General features: G+C 29.4%; 2 protein-coding genes across 4 annotated transcripts; both read right to left on the bottom strand.

Moving 5' to 3' along the window:
• Positions 1-2,693: 2,693 nt before the first annotated feature.
• LOC103499832 (ethylene-responsive transcription factor ERF003-like) lies at positions 2,694-4,049 on the bottom strand. Its single transcript, XM_008462948.3, has 2 exons — positions 3,767-4,049; positions 2,694-3,474 (listed from the first exon to the last, which is right to left on the bottom strand). Exons 1-2 carry the CDS (start codon positions 3,847-3,849, stop codon positions 2,961-2,963), a joined length of 597 nt encoding a protein of 198 aa, XP_008461170.2. The 5' UTR covers positions 3,850-4,049; the 3' UTR covers positions 2,694-2,960.
• An 11,185-nt stretch (positions 4,050-15,234) lies between these two features.
• LOC103499833 (deSI-like protein At4g17486) lies at positions 15,235-18,020 on the bottom strand. Of its 3 annotated transcripts, none has more exons than XR_539923.3 (4): positions 17,593-17,925; positions 16,693-16,980; positions 15,735-16,148; positions 15,235-15,495 (listed from the first exon to the last, which is right to left on the bottom strand). XR_539923.3 is itself a non-coding variant. In XM_051088624.1 (4 exons), the coding sequence occupies exons 1-4, from the start codon at positions 17,729-17,731 to the stop codon at positions 16,119-16,121; spliced, it is 348 nt and encodes a 115-aa protein (XP_050944581.1). In that variant the 5' UTR covers positions 17,732-17,933; the 3' UTR covers positions 15,533-16,118. The 3 variants fall into 3 exon arrangements, 2 of the variants coding, with proteins under 2 accessions (XP_050944581.1, XP_008461171.2); XM_051088624.1 differs by lacking the exon at positions 15,235-15,495 and having other exon boundaries at positions 15,533-16,148; positions 16,693-16,734; positions 16,844-16,980; positions 17,593-17,933; XM_008462949.3 differs by lacking the exon at positions 15,235-15,495 and having other exon boundaries at positions 15,533-16,148; positions 17,593-18,020.
• Positions 18,021-18,826: the final 806 nt, after the last annotated feature.

Here is an 18,826-nt window from a genome sequence, read left to right as displayed (position 1 = left end):
AAGAATAAATAATTTTTTTAATATCTTTTGGTAGTAGTATATATATATATATATATATATATATATATATATATATATATATATATATATTATAGAAGAACATATTTAAAAATGTTTTGTAGAAAAATAAACATATTGATATAATTATAGAGCAAAGAAGTAGATAAGACAAAATATTTTCAAATTGGCTCCTTTCTCCAAACAGTATGAAAAAGCCTCTTGCTTTTAGATTCATGAATATATTTGAAAAACATTTGGACCCTATTCGATAACAATGGATCATTTTATATATGTGTTTATATATATATAATATAAAATAAAATCTTAGCTAATTTACATTTTAAAAAACTAATATATAAAAACTATGAAAAGAAATATCAATAGAACCAATCGATATGTATACATATGTATATATATATATATATATATATATGTAATATTTTAGAAGTGCTTATCCAAATATTTGATTGAAGATTCCAAATCTAAAACAAACATATTGAAGCCCCCAACAAAATGTCCCAAAATTAAGCTGCTAATTCTTTGATTGAGAATTAATAAAACTATATATTAAAAAAAGACAAAATTAATTCCCTTTTATTATAATTAAGCTGATCACTAAAATTACAATATGATTGTAAACCATCATTACTCCAACTAAATGAGACATCTCCCTCTCTAAAGCTCCATGATTGATTGAGCATATTAAGTAACATGGGCATGCATGCATGCAACAATCCCAATATATACAAATTGAAAGTTAATAATTGAATGAAATTAAAATTAGGGAATAATTAATGAATCTTAGCTTAGGTAGAGAGAGTAATGATTATGTTAAGAGAGAAAGAGAAAGAGAACAATATATATATAGTAATGGGTGTGTGTTGCATAATATTATAATTAATTAAAGTAAATGATAACTATAACATAATCTAAACATATTCATGAGAACAAATATACATTGAAGACAAAAATCACATGTGTTTTTGTTTGTTTGTTTGTTTTTTTTTTTTTTCTTTTTCAAAAGGTTTTATTAAGGAAAAAAAAAACATGTGGGTCCTAAGTTGTTGGAACTTGTTACTCAAGCGTGGGTGACATAACCCTATATGTGCACTCCCCCAATAAAAGCCTCTTTTTTTGTGTTCACTTCAAAAATCAAATTGTTTTGGATATAAAAGAGGTTTAGGTTAAATTTTTGATTCAATATTGGGTTTATATGGCAACTTAGAATCTGGAATTTGAAAGCAAATGTTCAGATGATGAGAGAAATGAGACACTCTTACGTTGTACGAACAAAGATATGTAAAGAGGAAGCTGAAAAAAAGTTAAAACGTTCAAGACCCACTCAAAGAATTACATACATTTTGTCCACGTGGTACTCAGTTACATTCACGATAGATAATCTCTAGTCATACGTTGGACTATATTCATGAAGCTTCACCTATTGAAAAGAAGGATTAAATTTCTCCCGACCATATAGACTAAATCTATAGGTTAAAAAACTTTATTTTGTTATATGCTTTGCTTCCCTCAACCAATCAATTATCTTCTTTTTCATGATTCAATTCCCTTTCATTGATCATTACACAATCTTCTTCAACGATTGTGGTCATGCATCATCGTGCTTTTTGCTTTAAATTTTCTCCAAAAGATTTCATGATTCACGATCTTTTATTTCTAACCAAGACCGAAATTATTTTCACACCCCTAACATTGTAAAAGGCTTGGTTTTGATCAAACTAGTAGAAGTTTAAGAATGACGTTGGTTTGGTGATTCTTAGGTCAAAATGTGAAGCTTTTTTTTTTTTTTTTTCTCTCTTTAGTTGTTTGTTTGAAAGAGAAAGGATAAGCATGGTGGGGGAGAGAGTCAAAAAGTTGGGAATTAAGCTGCTCTCAAAGAACAAGCAAAGCTGTAAAGTTGATTATAAGAAGTGGAAAAAGCAAGAAGGGGAGAGAGAAAAAGAAAACAGACCAAAATATATATGAATATATATATATATATATGTGAGAGAATGTCTTGAAGAGAGAGGTAATGAACATTCAAAAGAAAGGGCTTCATGTTTCCCTATTTACAAATCCCCATGTGTTCATATTTGGCTGCACTCCAATTCCCATTTCTTGGATTCCCCCATTCTAATTAATATTGTCACCCCTTCAATCAAAAGTAATAAAAGGAGGGAAATACCTTCGCAAAACACTAACTTTATCCGATTCGATACAAAAATTTAATTCGGGTGGTAAAATTAAATTTAATATAATATAATCTTATAGAAATATAAAAATATAGAATAATAATAAAGAGTTTGAATCAGTTTGAATAAACCTTCTATATATATATATATATATATAAGCTAAAGGATTTAGATTTGGTGAGAAGATCTCTCTCAACTTGGATTGCCATTCAAAAAACAGACAACAGAACCAAGTTTTCTTTTCATCATGCTTCTTTTATTTATCTCTCCCTCTTTTTGTTTTGTCTTTGTTTTTGTTTTTTTGTCTCTTTCTCTTTTCTTTAATGAAGTATATATATATATTATGTAATATTTTTGTGTATATTTTTTCCCTTTTTCTTTTTCCTTTCTCATGATCCAATGCAGCCACTATCTCAATCAATATGTTTCCCCTAATTTTTTCCCTTTTTGTCTTTTCACTTATAAATTACCAAACTTTAAAATAACCCATTGAAGCTGACATCATATTAAAATTACACATTTCATATGATCCCATATTCATATATATATATATATATATATATATATATATATATATATATTAATTACTACAAAAAGTTTATATAATGTGACAATTAAATATGCATCATATTTCGAGAATATATAATGGGCCGGGGTCTTTTTTAAATTCACTCAATTTCCATAAGATTCTAACCATCTCATATATGTATTGGTAAAATCTAGAGGAAATTTGGAACTGCCCAACATAGAAGAAAAAAACAATGTAGTAATTTATGTAATAATTTCGAATGATCCGAGGTCTAGCAGCTCTTGTATCATTTGTTCTATATGATCATCTTCAAGAGGTTCAAGCTGGCACTGTTGATGATGAATGTTGTTGTTGTTATTATTATTATTATTGTTATTCATCTCCAATTGACCTTTGTCGGAATAGACCCACGTTTCATCTGATGTCCACCGGCTAGTGGTGGCTCCGGTAATGCTCGGTGGAGGTGATCCACCGTATGCAAGGTAGCTCGGCTCGAATCCAGGGTGTTGTTTGTGGACGTGTTGTTTTGCGATTTGGAGTGAAGCTAAATGACATTTATGTAATTTCTCTATCAATGCGGCAGAGAGAAGCTTGGAGGAGGAGGAGGAGGAAAATGACGACGACGACTGTTGGTCGTTCGGATTGTATGGGAAGTTGGTTCGCGCTTTTGGACCGCACATCAACCGTGCTGCCTCGTCATAAGCTCGAGCTGCATCCTCTGCTGTCTCAAACGTTCCTAACCATATTCTCGTCTTCCTGAAAATTCATAAATTATTCACATTAAGTCAATTGATAATCTAAGATGATACCAAACCTAAGCGTTTCGGTTGCTAACATTTTTAACAAGAGCAGAAATGAAAGGAAGTAGGGAACACATGCGTGTAGAATTACGTTTGAATTGGATAGCAAGCAGTTCTAAAGTTTATATTTTTAAAGTAGAAAAAGTATACATTTTTACCATACTTTCTCTATGAAAATTTCAAGCTCGATCTCTACTCGTATAAAACAATATGAGATTAATGAAGAGGAAAAAGAAGAGAATTATTACAATAGAGGGTGGCGAATTTCGGAGACCCAAGAGCCCCAATGTCGTTGGCGAACGCCACGATAGCGTTGTTGTGGTCGAGCCATGGATATATTTCAGTTGTCGTCGGAGAAGAAGAAGAAACTGCAATGGGGGAAGAGGGGGAGATCTGTATATATATGGGTTTTGGTTGAAGAAGAAGAAGAAGAAGAAGAAGAAGAAGAAGAAGCTGCAATGGAGAAGAGGGGGAGATGTGTATATGAATGAGTTTTGGTTGGTGTGATGTGATGAGAGTGGGAAAAATGGAGAAAGTGAGTGATAGGATGAAAGGGAGGGTGAGGAGAAGTATATATAGACAACTTTTCTTTTTTCTCTTTCTCTTTATTTATTTATTTTTTCCCAATTTGGAACCTTTTGTCTCTCAATTTTATTTAAAAATGGGTCCCTCTTATTTTTCCCTCTTCCTTCTTTCCTTTGTTCTTTTTTTTTTTCTTCTTCCATCCTTTTAACCTTTTCATAGGGATGTGATTGAGAAAAATAGTATATATATATATATATATATATATATATATATATATATATGAAGGGCCATGAAAAAAAAATAACAACCTCACTCATAAAAAAAAAATACAATTAACCTAGCGACTTCTTCGTAAGAATGATAGAGAAAATAGACTGTGAAAAAACATCTTTTCAAATCAAAGAAAAAAGAGCAAAGAACAACTAAATAAAAAAATGATGGGAAAATATTATCTAAAAAACTGTCTTCCCAAATTAAAATGTAGCAAAATGTCAAAACAACGATATTAACGGTTTGAATTTCTCAGACACAATTATAATCAAATTTCGATTAGTTAAATTTTTAAAAACTTTTAATATATGCACGAAACCTTCTAAGTAATTAAAAAAAGTTATAAAGTTACAAAAGTTTGCTAAAAAGTTAAGGACGAAATTAACATCTTATAACTCAACTTACACATTTTACAATTAGATTAATTGAAAATACATGTATCGTAAAATATCAAAAGGGATCGATTCACGTAGCTAATTATCATATGACAAAGAGTTTGAAATTCGAGAAATCAATTAGAACATGAAGAATCTATATGAAAACCTTAATTTGTTGTGCGTAGGAATATGGGCAAAGAACTCGACCATGCAAGATGTTTGATATCCAACAGAAACTAACAAAAGGAAACATCATTTTCTCCTAATAAGGAACCCTTTGGTCCCATTGGTTGAACAAATATATATTTCCATGCAATTAATAACATCTTATACATACACACACCCTAATAATGACATTAAATATATGACATAAACTTTGCCATATTGTAACTATCAACTCGGCCTTGTAACTATTAACTATAAATGCATGTAGTAGTAGTCCCCACACCGAATAGTAAACATGTCATGTTCTAACGTTTTGCTTTTGCCACCCCTTTAAGTATCAATAGGTCAATTCGAGTAGATGACTCAGTGGCGATAAAATACACCAATTATATTATTGGAAAGGTCAAAGACTTGATTTTTTATCTTTGTGTTTACTAAACTAAAAGGTAAGAAAAATGAGCATCGAAAGTTTTTTTAATGTCTATGTATAGGGAGGGTTACAACAAAAAATGAACCGATCGATCAAGATATTGGTTGACCTTTCACAAGTTTTTTAAAAATAATACGTGATTGGGGACAAAAAACTTGTATTGATATGTAAATGAGATAATCTTTTAACTTTAAGAAAAAAAATCCTAGACAAGTTAATTAGATGACACTGCCAAATCTATAATCGAGAGCTTGACAAGCTATATTCTTATAAGTCAACAACAACCGCCGGTAAATCAAGTTAAATCTACGACGATAATTCATTCTATTTGACAAATTAAACCATTGAAGAACAAAATGAACAAAACAGAACTACTTTTTTTTTTTTTTAGAGAGATGGATGTTAAATGGGAAATGAAAGAAGGAGAATTAGAGGACATTGGTAACATGGCTCACATCATCTCCATTCTTAAAGGTAGGAAACCTCTCCATATGACATTTCACTATGTCAACCCACATCCCCTCTTTCCATACATTACTTTAATTATTTCAATAATTCCCATTTTCCCACTTCTCTCTCTTTCTCTCTAGTCTTTGGTTGCAATTTTTGACTCATTTATGTACTCTTTTGTATGTCTTGTGTTCTTCCAAATGACCCAAAACACATGTCATTTTTTCATACTTTATGTCTTTCTCAACATTTTAAACCGATCCACTCTTCATAAACTCACACCTTTCAAACCCTTTCCTCTTTCTTTTCCTGTAGTTCCGCCGTTAACATGTCTAAAATAAAGATATTGAAGTTATGTTCGAGTTGACATGTTACTTTACTTTCTCTTTTTTATCCTCGTCGTATTAGAAAGTTCATAATTTTACCTACTTTAGTTTTCTAGCTAATATCACAATTTTGTAAGATAGTCTACCTTTGGATTGTTTTATTAATTAACCAATTCCAACAATATTATCTCTTCTCCTTTTACTATTTCATGGTGAGAGGGACAAAACAAAAAGAGAAAGATATGAGGTTTTTTCTTTGCTTTTGGCCAAATTAAAATAGGGGCCGATTTACGTTGTTTCTTTGTGGCCAAGGGGTTATTGGTGAAGCCATTTTCATGATTACATTTTATTAATTTTGAAACTTGGATATATAATTTGGATTTTTGTCTTATGGGTCCAATTTTTGTATGATTTATATTTAGTTGGTCCCTTGGTAATTTTTAAATTTTACCTTGTGGAAGGAGATATTAATTAATTCATTCATTCATTCATTCACTCTTATTCAACAACAATTATATTAGATAAAAAAAGTCTAATTAGACCAAAAATTGATTGATTATGGCATAGTTAAAAAGTATAAACTTGGTTCATATATTTTTGAAGTCAAAGTTCCAAATTGCTAATGTTACTATATATGTATATTTTGATATCAAATATCAATAAGAATAACAATTCATTTGTCACAATTTTTTTCCCCGGAATAATTGTGTTAATTATTAATGATTTACAACTAATAAAACAAAAATTAAAGAAATTAGATTGGGTGGAATTTTGGAGTTATTAAAACCTAATCTCAAATCAAGTCTTTAATTAAATTGTCACCAAATTAATTAAAATTAAACTCAAACTTTAAAAACTAGTCAAAATTTTGATCTTACTAAAAACGTTTTCTAAAAACAACTTTTGAAATATTTGTTTTCCAAAATAAATAAATTATCTTTTTCTTATTTGAAAAATTCAAAATTTTCAACAAATTTGAACTAAAACGTGTTTTTTCAAATACGATAGAAAAGATTGATTTTTTTTTTTTTTAAATAATTTTCAAATCACGAAACCAAACACACACCTTGGCTTACTAAATCTAATATCCTTTATGAACCAAAAAAGGAGTAAATAGAAAGTTAAAAAAATGGTAGGACCAAATTTGTAAACTAAGGCATTGGAAACTATTACTAGAAAGTTAGAAAACGTGTTGGTGGAGCATAGCATAGGATATTAGACAAAATGGAAATGGGAAGCAATGTGAAATCTTTTCCTTTTATTATTATGATGTTATTTATTCTTGACAAAGGCACATGCATCTCATTGTTAACCATTTAATGTAGCACAACAACCAAATATAGGTCCACCCATGGGACGAACGTCGCATCACAATACGTCAACAATGTATACTACGATAGTAATTTCATTCTCAATTCTCAATTGTTGAGACGTTAATAATTTAATCAATTTTAAATACTTTTTAGTAATTTTAATAAAAGTATAAATTTAGTCGTTGGTAACAATTTAGTCCTTAATACTTTAACCCATGTTGTAAAAAATATTACTCAGATTTTATTAGAATGGCTAAGTTGATATGTTATAAGCATTGACAATTAATTTGTTGTGATTTTTTATTTTATTTTATTTAAGAATTGAATGGTTACATATTTGAAGATAAAATAAAATGTTTCCTTTTATGTTTCCTATCTTTAATTTTTGCTTTTTCACATGTTACGAATTCATCGTTTATTTTTAATATAATACGAGTGGTACTCCTAATGTTGAATGTTTTTGTTGATGATATTGAAATAATATTCTGTTTAGAAAAAATAGAAATAAGTTTGTTTACGAAAAGGTGAATGTTATGAATAATTATAATAAATTTTCAGGCAAAAAAAGGTGGTATATATGTGTTTTTAAAATTTCTAATAGAAAATATTAAGAAATAAATAAGTAATCGAAGTTAAAATTTAAAATCGATTCCTGACGAAAGAAAGGAGGGAAGCAAAAGGCAATGGAGAACCCAGTTTGAGAATAGAAAGAAAAACAAAACTACTAAACGATAAAATTCGTTATAATCGATTTTTCTATAAAATGAAAATTTTCAATTAAACAATTAGAAATACATAAACTAAAATTGAGAAAAGAAAAAAGTGGTGAACAAAACAGAGTGAAAAGTCAATTTCCATCATTCACCATTACCTTTCGTGGATCTCTGCTTTTGTTATACATTCACCATTAATTATATCGACAAAATAATTATTATAATAGTATTCAAAAGTATATTAATTCCATGAAAATCAACTAAACTTAAAAGTTAAACTAATACTAATACACAGATATAATGTTTTAGAATATACTTTTTTTACGATATTTGGAGTAGGGTATTCGAACTAGGAACCTTATAATAATCAATATATACATTCAAATCCCAGTTGAGTTAAGTTTTTATTTTTTAATTAATTTCAAATGAAAATTTAACGAAGGTTAATTAAGATCGGTGTAAGAAAAAAACTCGTACATCAAAGATGGAAGGATTTGAATCACAAATTTCCTAATCTTAATATCTTGTAGGCAGATATATTTGATAAGTTTAATTTAGAGGTAAAAATCTATTTTTTTTTTAATTATTTGAGTTTTCTAAGTATATTATCTTATCCAAGACAATATTTAACGAAAAAAAGTGTATAACAACTAAAATTGAGCTAAACTCAACTTGATTATATATATATATATATATAAAGTTCATGTAACCTACAATCTCTTGAAAGGACACTTAAAGTGTACTTAATATAAAAGAATAATAATAATAAAGTGGAAGGGTTTGGTATGGTCTCAGCATGCTTGTAATTTGAAGAATTAATTATAGTATCAATCAACATCATCCCTATGTCTTTTATTTTATACAATATGGTTTTAAATTGACACATTGTTCAATGTTTAAGATTTAGTTCACACTCAATAGGAGAATTATTCTTAATATCATTTACTAATTACTAATTCCATTATCTATTTGTCATTGCCTTATAATTTATTTAGTAAATTGTCGTTTTTTTTAATGTGACCTAATTTGACTTACATACAAGTGGTGAAATTAATAATATGAAAATATTTTTTTTTCTGAAAATTATTTAATAAATTTCAATAAAAATTAACTTCAAAAAACTAAAAATAAGATTTACTAAAAGTACCAGGATTAGAATGATATTTTTTACTAAAAAATATCGAAAATCGTAAAAGTTTGATTGATTTCTTGGATCAACCACTGCAAAAAAACTAAAAAGAAGTTATCCAATAAAACCATATGAATTTGGAAATTAGGAAACAATGCCTAAAAAGACTTAAAAGTTTGAATAGGATAAGATTAGCAATATCCATATTCTTAGAAGAATATTGCAAAAGAAGAAGAGGGAAAAATATATTCTAATGATTTGATTGACAATTTAAAAATAATAATAGCACGCATTTTAAATTTTCAAAAGTTCAAAGAAAGCAAACACTTTTATATATATATATATATATAATTCTAAAGTTCTTTTCTTTACATATACTCAAACACGTAAGAAAGAAAGAAAGAAGGGAAAAACATAGTTTTCAATTATTATTATTATTTTAAGAAAAATGGGGATTTAGTATTAAATAAAGATTTTAATTGTTTTTAAATTATTCTTTTTGCATGCAGAGCTATGAGTGATAAATGGTAGATTACGTGGGGCCATTCTTAGATCTTAATCATCTTTTGACTTCCAATTCCCTAACCTTTTTTCTTTTTTAAGACTCATAACCTTGACCGTTGCTTTTTATGTACCTATTCTCATTAGCCGCTTGGGCCCAAGCCTGTTTCCTTCTTGGGCTGAGTGGGCTTTCTTAATATCACTTTGCTTTCTAATTTTATTTTATGTAATTTCAATAAATCTTAAATTTATCTTAAATTTGCTTAATTTTTTTTTTCTGTCACAATTTTTATAGAAATTAGCTTCTAAGGGATTAAATATAAATTTTATGAGGAAAAAAAGGTACAAGGACTAAAATTAGATAATTTAAAAAACTAAAAGTTGTCTCTTATCCTTAAAAAAAAAAATCTTCTTTTCAATAATTAAATGGCTCCATTTAACTTTTATTAAGCTTTTTTTTTTTAATTTAGAAAATTTGTGTTGATTAGTAGACTTGTTCATGTTTTGTATTTCCTTTTTGTAAAAAAACAAAAAAGGAAATTAAATTAAAGTTTAGTCAAACATTGAAAGCTAAAAAAGTTGGTCTTATTTGATGATTGTTTTATTTTTAAATTTTTTATAATCAATTACATATACTATTAAGTCTACAATGGCCACCTATTCTATGGATAACCTAAAAAAAAGGGCTACTTCAATTTCAAAATTGTACATAAATAGCAAAATCAATAATTGGAAAACAAAAGTGATAGTAACTTTTGACAGGGTTCAGGTAGAATTTGATTTTGTATTTCCCTCTAAAATTATGTGTATGTGAAAATTTTGTTAATTATTATTCAATATTCTTTTTTTAAAAGAAATAATGATTTGGTGATAATATAAATTGAAAAAAGGTGATGAAAAGCAAATTCTTCCCCAATTAATGGACCCAGAGGATCAAAGAGGATACTTTTTCAATACTAATAATATAGTTTTGACATTACGAACGAAAATAACAAATTTTAGTATACGATAAAGATTTTTGGGATTATAAACAATAAAGAAAGGAAGAAGGATCTTCCAAAAAAAAAACAAAAGATTCCTTATCTCCCCCTATATCTATAATAATTCAACGTTTTCTTAGTTTTTAAATTCGGGACAATTCGGGACAAAAATACCTTTTAGACCACTAAATTTGAACGCTAGTTTTAATTTAGTTCTTGAATTTCAAAACGTTACATTTTACCTAAATTTTGAGTTTAATTATTTGTTTGTTTCAATGAGGTATTCAATACTAATTTAAAATAACTGAGTCTATGTATGACGTGATTTTTTAAATTAATTTTAGTAATAATTACATTAAAAGAAATTGTGAAAACATTAATATTTCTATTATTCTAAGTTAATTAATAGGCATGGTTTTCGATGACTAAAATTGAGTATTAGGTGAAAAAACAAAATCAAGAGAGGAAACATTAAAGCCCTAGAGATTGAATCAAAACAAAATTTAAAATTCAAGGGTAAAAATTTAAATTGTTGTGTTTTAAGACTTAAATAGAAATAAAACTAAGTTTTGGGAAACTTTAAGTAGGAAGGTGTAAAGGATAAAACAGGCTGATTCAGAAGGAAAAGGGCAGAAGTATATGGCAACAAGGAGATGGTGTAAAAGAGGTGTAGATTGCCCAATTATTTGGAAGTTTTAGTGAAATGAGAAACTTTCACGACCCACGAGGGAAAAGCCTTTCCTTTATGCATGCCTAATGTATATAGTTCCAAGACCAAAAGGAAGATATAGAAGACTTAAAAGCAAGAAAACAGCTTGATTTTTTCTTCTTACTTGGCAATTGGTATTGTTGATTCAAGGCTTGACCTTAGTGTGTATGCGCCACACAACAGACTCCGACACTGGACCCTTCAATGATGGAACAAAGAAAAACATCAAATCTGCAAGAATGCCCCAAGAAAAATTAGTGTTCAGATTTGATAGCAATGTTTTGCAGTCTTTGTCCTATAAAGTATAAGCACCATCAGATCAAGCAGTTCCAAGTGGTGGAGATCCGTCAAAGAAAGAACAATAAAATAAGATTTCATACCACTTTTCTGAAATGTAGGGAGATCATAAAAGTAATGTAGTTAACAATATCAAATCAAAGATTGGGGGCTCCTGGCCAACTTGAAATAAATTATACAGCAAAATCCAAACATAACCCCCCCCATCATCCATAATTTTGCTTCATTTATAATCTTCCAAAGGTCGGAATTCAGTCTAGAAATCCTGGTTAGCATAGCTATTTATTGACAAAGCATGGCTATTGCCTATTAGTTCTTGTGTCCAATTACTTGAAGCAAATAAAATGAACAAATTGGAATAATATAAAAAAAAGAAGAATGTTGAAAAGCAAAAAAAGAATAACAAGACATGAAACTATCAGGATTAGGAACAATAATAATGCATCAATAACAACAAAACTCAATGAGCTGGAAAGGCAGCCACACATCTAGTCTGATGATACTCAAAAGGAAGTTCTTATCTTGTTTGTAATTGATAAGAATAATAATTAGATCAACAGGCGTGGCTGAATGTGGGGGATAGTGTGCAGGGAAGTTGATAAAGATGATCAGAATCCGTCCAATTATGGCTTAAATAATTCATAATATCACAACTGTAACTTGAAATTAAAAGCAAATCACTATTATATGATCTCTTCCTCAGCCATGGGGACAGGGAAAGAAATGAAATAGTGTAGTGGCAACGAGGTTGGGCCACATATGATATGAGGAGGAAAAATTTTCAGTGCCTATTGAAACAAGAGAAAAGAGATTTTGGCACTCCATATCCTAACAAGTCTGAGAGTGTGTTTGGATACTCCAAAATTTTACAACTTATAATATTGTCTGCTTTGTGATAAATCACCCGTGCATTCAAAAGCTTCAGTTGATGATCTACTTTAAATTTTATTTATATCAATACTCTTTCCCTCCTCAACAAGTAGGAGTCGATATTGGTTCGGAAGGAAATTGTACTTTGCCGGTTCAAACACCAGACCTACTCCGCTTCTGCTGCCATATTACCAATCAATATTTAAAGTTTTTATGTCAATACTTCAAACTTTGAACTTAAGCTTGCATGGTGTAGTTTTGATTTCTACTTAAAAGACCGAATCAATCATGATATTCTTGTTATAAATTCACGATAGTTTCATTTTTAGCTGATGAGGACTACCAACGAAAGCAGCCACAAAATACGATCAAGAAAGAATTGACGATCTAAACCAATGATCATCATCCATGCAGCTTCTCAAAACTAGTATAAATTAACGATAATTGGATAACAAAATAGCCACGAAATTACAACATTCGGAAACACGAATCTACATTCGCATAGCATGGATTAAAGAAGAACAGAGAGAAAAATGAGTAGCAAAGAAAGGGAGAGAAGGTACCAGTGCAATGGGAAAAGGGATTGGAGAACAATGTAGCTATGGAGTGAAAGCAACAGCAGAATTCGAAAGAGGAGGAAGCAAAAAAGCTTGGCCGCTACTGTTTTCTATTCTTCTCCATCCAAATGAACGGTTGTTCGGCCAAACCGGGCCATTGGAACGTGGGCTTTTCCGAGGCCCACATAGACCACATGGGCCCAGTTTTAATCCAATCCGATTATTATTAGGTTATTCCAACGCAATTTTTAGAATAATTATTAAGTATGGAGCCATATTTTAAAAATATTGCAAATATAGCAAAATCTATCAGTGATACACTTCTATGGTTGATAGACTCTTATGGTTTATCAGTGATAGACCAACATTTGCTACATGGTCTATCGGTGATAGACTTCTATCATGGATAGATTTTGACAGATTTTGCTATATTTGCAATTTTTTTAAAATGTTGCTATATACTTAATTATTTTGAATATAATTACTACATTTGCAACTATCCCTTATTATTATTTTCAAGAGAAAATGGTATATTTTCTTAAATTGATTAAAGAATCATCTTAAAAAATATTGATAAAGTTGATTGGAGAATGACAATAACAATCATTTGTATGTAATAAATAAGATAGATTATGTGGATATGTTTATGAAATATATAAAATTCTTAAATTGCGAAAATATCTCGACGTGGTTGTATTTGTTTTTTGAAGTATTTAATTTTTAAAATAATTTATTTTAAGCTAAATTGAGCTGTTTGGCATTCGTTTTAAATAATCTTTGAAAAACAACCAAATTTTAAAATAAATGTTTGTTTTATATTTAATGAGAAATCCTTCCAAATATCTCATTTTCTTTTTCTATTTTTTCTATTTATTTTTACTATCTACTTTTCATCTAGTTGTTCTTTTTTTTCTTTCTATTTTTAAATACTTTGAATATTTTTTTCAACTTACATGAACGCACATTTAAATATAGAGATTAGCAAATGTTCCTCCCTCAGTCAAATCTATTTCACCTTAATATCTGTGAAAGAAATCACGAGGACGTCAATGAAGAACGTGATCATTCCGTTAGTAAAATAAAAATAAATGAATAACGTAATCGAATTGCACATATTTTTGTCTAGTTCATATTATATTGTCTTGAAAAAATTATTTATCTTATTTATATTTTGTTGATGGAAGTCAATTTTTTTTAATAGTTATGTATTTACATTTCACCATATTTGTACCATTAAAATTGAATTCCTCAACAAAAAAAAAAAAATAAAAGTAACTAAAAAAATAATATTTTCAAGATAACGTACAATCAATTTTAAAATATATTTATGAAAAAAAGATTCAAATTGTGTGTATTTTTTTAAGAAATTAGTTCATAAATATAAACAAAACCAAATATAAATTTGCATATAAACATTTATAAGGAGGTCAAACTAAATACGTGAGTATTTAGATTCTAAATTCATTTTACAATAAAAAAATTTTCAAAAATATATTCTTAAACAAATATTTTTTTCATAGATAATTTAAACCTACCCTTAGTTTTTCTCTAAAATAGGAATGATTTCAAAATCAAAATTTAAATTTAAAAACTAAAAAAATTAAATTGAAAAAACTGGTTTTGGTTTTTTGAAATTGGTTAATGATTAAAATTCTTACCTACGAAATATAAAAACCAAACTAGTCTTCTTTTTTAACTATTGGATAATGGATGGAAGTGTAGTTTAATTAGGCTTATAATATATTGCTTAATAGTTTTATAAAGCACCGAGTCCCTTGTCCAAGCTCTAAATGACCAAAGTAGTTATGTTAGTTTCTTTTTTGACCCCAATGTCTTGAGTAGTGCGTTAATATGTAAACTTTCTAACTCTATTAGTGACCCTAAATCCATAATATCATATTTTTCCTAATAATAAATGTTTTCTTCCTCTATCAAGGGATATGATCACATAAATACCTATATCGATTTTATATTATTTATGTTTTTCTATTCATGGTTGTGACTTATTAATAAACTTATAAATTAATAACATAATTTTTATCATTTTTTTATTTTCAAACGATGGTGTGCGAGAATCAAACAATTAATTTTATCTTACTCACTAAAAAATGTCAAAATATTGTTAGGATGAATTTAGACACGACGAAGAATGTTTAGAGTTTAAATTGACAGGATTATTGTAATGAAATTTTAAATGGTACTACCACCTATATAAATAGATATTTGAACTAAAATAAATAAATAAAAGAGAGAGAGAGAGAGAAAAAAATCAACTTCACACTCACATGTGTTGCTTTGTCTCCCCCACTGATTGTAACTTGTCCAATCATCTTAAGTTTGGTAAACTCCATGATTTCTTCATTCACTTTGACAAGAAGATTTGTGATTACTTAAATTTCAAGTAACAAAAGAGAAGTTACACTTTTATTTAAATTATGAGAATATGAAATGAATTGTGATTTTAAACTTTCACAATAATATTGATTTAACTTTTACAACTTGGAATTGTTTCTTGGGAGCATTCATTCAAAGGTGATGAATGCAAAAAGAAAAAGAAGTAGAAATAATACATGAAAAACAATTAAAAGGGAATTGAAAGCTTACAGATCAATGGCTTCTGATTGGAAATTGATCTTTAAGAAGAAGATAACAGAGGAAGATATGAAAATTGTGATTGTTTCAGCTTCTTTGAGCAGTACTTCCAATGGAAATGATTAAAAAATTCCAAGGAGCTGAGATTCTAATCATGTCTTTCCCTTCATGAAGACGATGACGAAGAATGAGAAAATAATGGAGACGATGGAGGAGGAGCTCGTCTTGTCTGACTTCTCCCTGGGCGAAAGGTAAAGCAAGGAGAAGAAGATGCAGATGAGGAGGAATTAGAACTCGGAATTTTTGTTGATTCACTTGTTAATTCCTTCTTTGTTTCCATGGTTACAACCTTGTCTTCAATTCTTTGGTGGTGTCGGATTCTGGTTGAATTTAAGGTCACCGGTAGAACACAATTGCAAAGAAAACCTGAAAAGGGGAAAAAATCAGCCATTGATCCAAAAATGGGGTGGTACAAAACGAGCAGGCAGTAAAATCAATTCAACGAAACTGCCATAATGTAGCTACCATTGGATGTTGATTCGAAAATTCATATACCTTGATAGTCACAAACATACAAAATGGGGTGGCATGAAACAAGCAACCAGTAAAAACTATTCGATGAGGTTGTGATAATAGGATGTTGATTCGAAAATTTGTATACTCGGATAGTCACTAGATACGAATTCAAAGTACTTTTCAGTTTCTCTTTCATAGAATGGAAAAGAACTTTTTAGATTCTCAGCAAGAAGATGATGAATATGATCTTGCTACTAAAGAATTCCAGATTTACAAGCAAGGAAAGAAACGAACTCCAAAGCTGAATTTGGGATGTGCTCGTATTCATCAGAAACTTATGTTAACGTCTTAAATGAACTTGAAATCAGCACAAATGCACAAAACGAAAAGGAATCTGATATATTAAACAAAGAAGCCACAAATGGATAAAAGAAAGAGGTAGTTTCTTACTTACCAATTCTAGCAAGGCGATTAACCCAATTTGGGATGGAATTCCCTGTGAGTTTAATACAAGCATCATTGCAAAAATGGTTGCAATTTTTAGTGATTAAATTATAAGCATTTCCCTTGTAGATTTGAGCAAGTTCCTCCATTAAAGCTCTCACCTCTGTTGGTTTCATATCTGTTTTGCCTACCAAAATTGTCTTCCTAAATCTAAAACCATCGCATTGCTTCGGCACTCCTTCAAAAATCCCCGTTGTTGAGTACTCGTGAGCTCCGAATGCGTATTCCACACCATGAACTACAATCGAAATCAATAGCTAAAATGTCAAATCGTGTTCGGCAAATTCAAATGAAGGATATGCCAGATTGAGAAATAAAAACTCCGCCGGCACCGACTACGAAATCAACATACTATAAAGAAAATGAGCTGAAAATAGCAGCGAAATCAGAAACGAGTGTTTGGCTGTCGGAAAATTTACTCATCTACCAAACCGGAAAAATGCTCGAAGTTCGATAGCTAATCGGTAGTATAAGTAACAGAAAAAAAATGTGCTCAATCGAGATAAAAACAGGCCATAGAACGAGCTGATAGTGAATCAGTGATAGTTCATGAAGAGGCGTTTAGCGAATCTGAACAATTTTTCTCACAGGCCATGCATCTCTCGATTCACAGTACACAAAATTAACTCACTGAAACCTTCTTCATTTCCAAACACAAACCAAAACAAGTAAAAAATATATTCATATTTCACAAATCGCATCGCATCAACGAATTAACAAGAACACAAAAGGAGAAAAAAAAAACGCAAAAAGCTGCATTAGTGCTTCAGCCAAGAGAAAAAAACAGAAAAACTCACGAAACGCCTTCAGAAACAAAGATCAAACGGAAGCAATTACAACCATTACTAACCTTGAACACCGGAATGGAAAACGCCGAGGCCAAGCCAATAAGCATAGCCATTGATCGCAGTTAGATCATACACATTCAGGTACACCGGCACGGATCCTCCGGTAGTTTTCCCGATTGGTTTCTTAAGCAAAAACACCATTTCTATCTCAATTCATGACCAAGAACTCACAAAAAATTGGAGCAGGGAAAGCGCAGAGTGAAGTAATGGAGATGAGAAAATTTTGAAATTCAAAATCTGTGGAGAAGAATTGAAACTCTTGTTTCTTAGTTTGCAATTCTAACGGGCGTCACCGGCGGCGACTCGTTGTTGGAACACCGTAGATATGATATGGACCGTGGATGAGTCTAGTTTGGTGAGGAAATATGATCAGCCTTGGTTTTGGGCTAAATTACATAAATGCCACTGAAGGATTTCTTAGCTGTCTCCCTTAATTTTCTCGTCTTAGCTTAAGTGTGTATATATATATATATATAGTATAGTTTTATTACTAACATGAATTTCATTTCTATATTTACATGAATTGATTAAATGCTTCTTTTTTGTTTGTTTCAATTAAAAATTTGGTCATGTAGTTTAAGAAAATGTAAAATCTAGTCCTTATTGATAATAGAATATTAAAAATCGGTCTCTATAGTTCGGTAAACTTTTCAAATTAGTTCCAACGGTAAAAAATGTTGAATGTTTTTATCTAATCTTACGGATTAAAGTCGATTTTTTTTTCTAATCATATTAGTTATGTTTGTAATTTAGCCTCTTTTTTTAGAACAATATGTAGGTGGGTATCTAATTTTGTCCTTCAAGAGAGTATGAGACATACAATAAAGTGGTGAATTTTTTAAATCGATTGATCTAGAGGTTAAGTTAGTGGACAAAGGTAAGGTGAAATTTTAAATTTAAAATGTAAAAGAAGACACGATGAGTGAAAATTAATTTAAAAGGTTTATGAAACAATATTGTAAGGGATTGGACACAATACATCTTGGATTGTACTGCTCTAATACTAATACAGTCTCAAAATGTTGATTGACTCAAAAAGTTAAAATTAGTGGATTAAGATAAATTTAACTATGCGTCATCTAACAAAATTGTGAAATATGGAAAATATATAAATAAAAGAACAACAAAATTAAAACAATGCAAAGACATAAATAATATCCAAACCTAGCTTTTTAATGTTTTATGACAGTAGAATAGAAACGTGTTATTGTTACATATCAATCCTAAATTATAAGA

This window comes from Cucumis melo, chromosome 1 (genome assembly GCF_025177605.1).
Source record: "Cucumis melo cultivar AY chromosome 1, USDA_Cmelo_AY_1.0, whole genome shotgun sequence".
In the NCBI taxonomy this organism is placed as follows: Eukaryota; Viridiplantae; Streptophyta; class Magnoliopsida; order Cucurbitales; family Cucurbitaceae; genus Cucumis; species Cucumis melo.
This window is presented reverse-complemented; position numbering and strand designations above follow the sequence as displayed.

Coding starts and splice junctions, on each gene's coding strand:
- LOC103499832 (XM_008462948.3), bottom strand. CDS start 3,849: ATGGCTCGACCACAACAACGCTATCGTGGCGTTCGCCAACGACATTGG. Junction 3,475..3,766: donor GAAATTCGCCACCCTCTATT/GTAATAATTCTC, acceptor ATGAATTTTCAG/GAAGACGAGAATATGGTTAG.
- LOC103499833 (XM_008462949.3), bottom strand. CDS start 17,731: ATGGTGTTTTTGCTTAAGAAACCAATCGGGAAAACTACCGGAGGATCC. Junction 16,981..17,592: donor TTTCCATTCCGGTGTTCAAG/GTTAGTAATGGT, acceptor TTTCGATTGTAG/TTCATGGTGTGGAATACGCA. Junction 16,149..16,692: donor TAATCGCCTTGCTAGAATTG/GTAAGTAAGAAA, acceptor TCCCCTTTTCAG/GTTTTCTTTGCAATTGTGTT.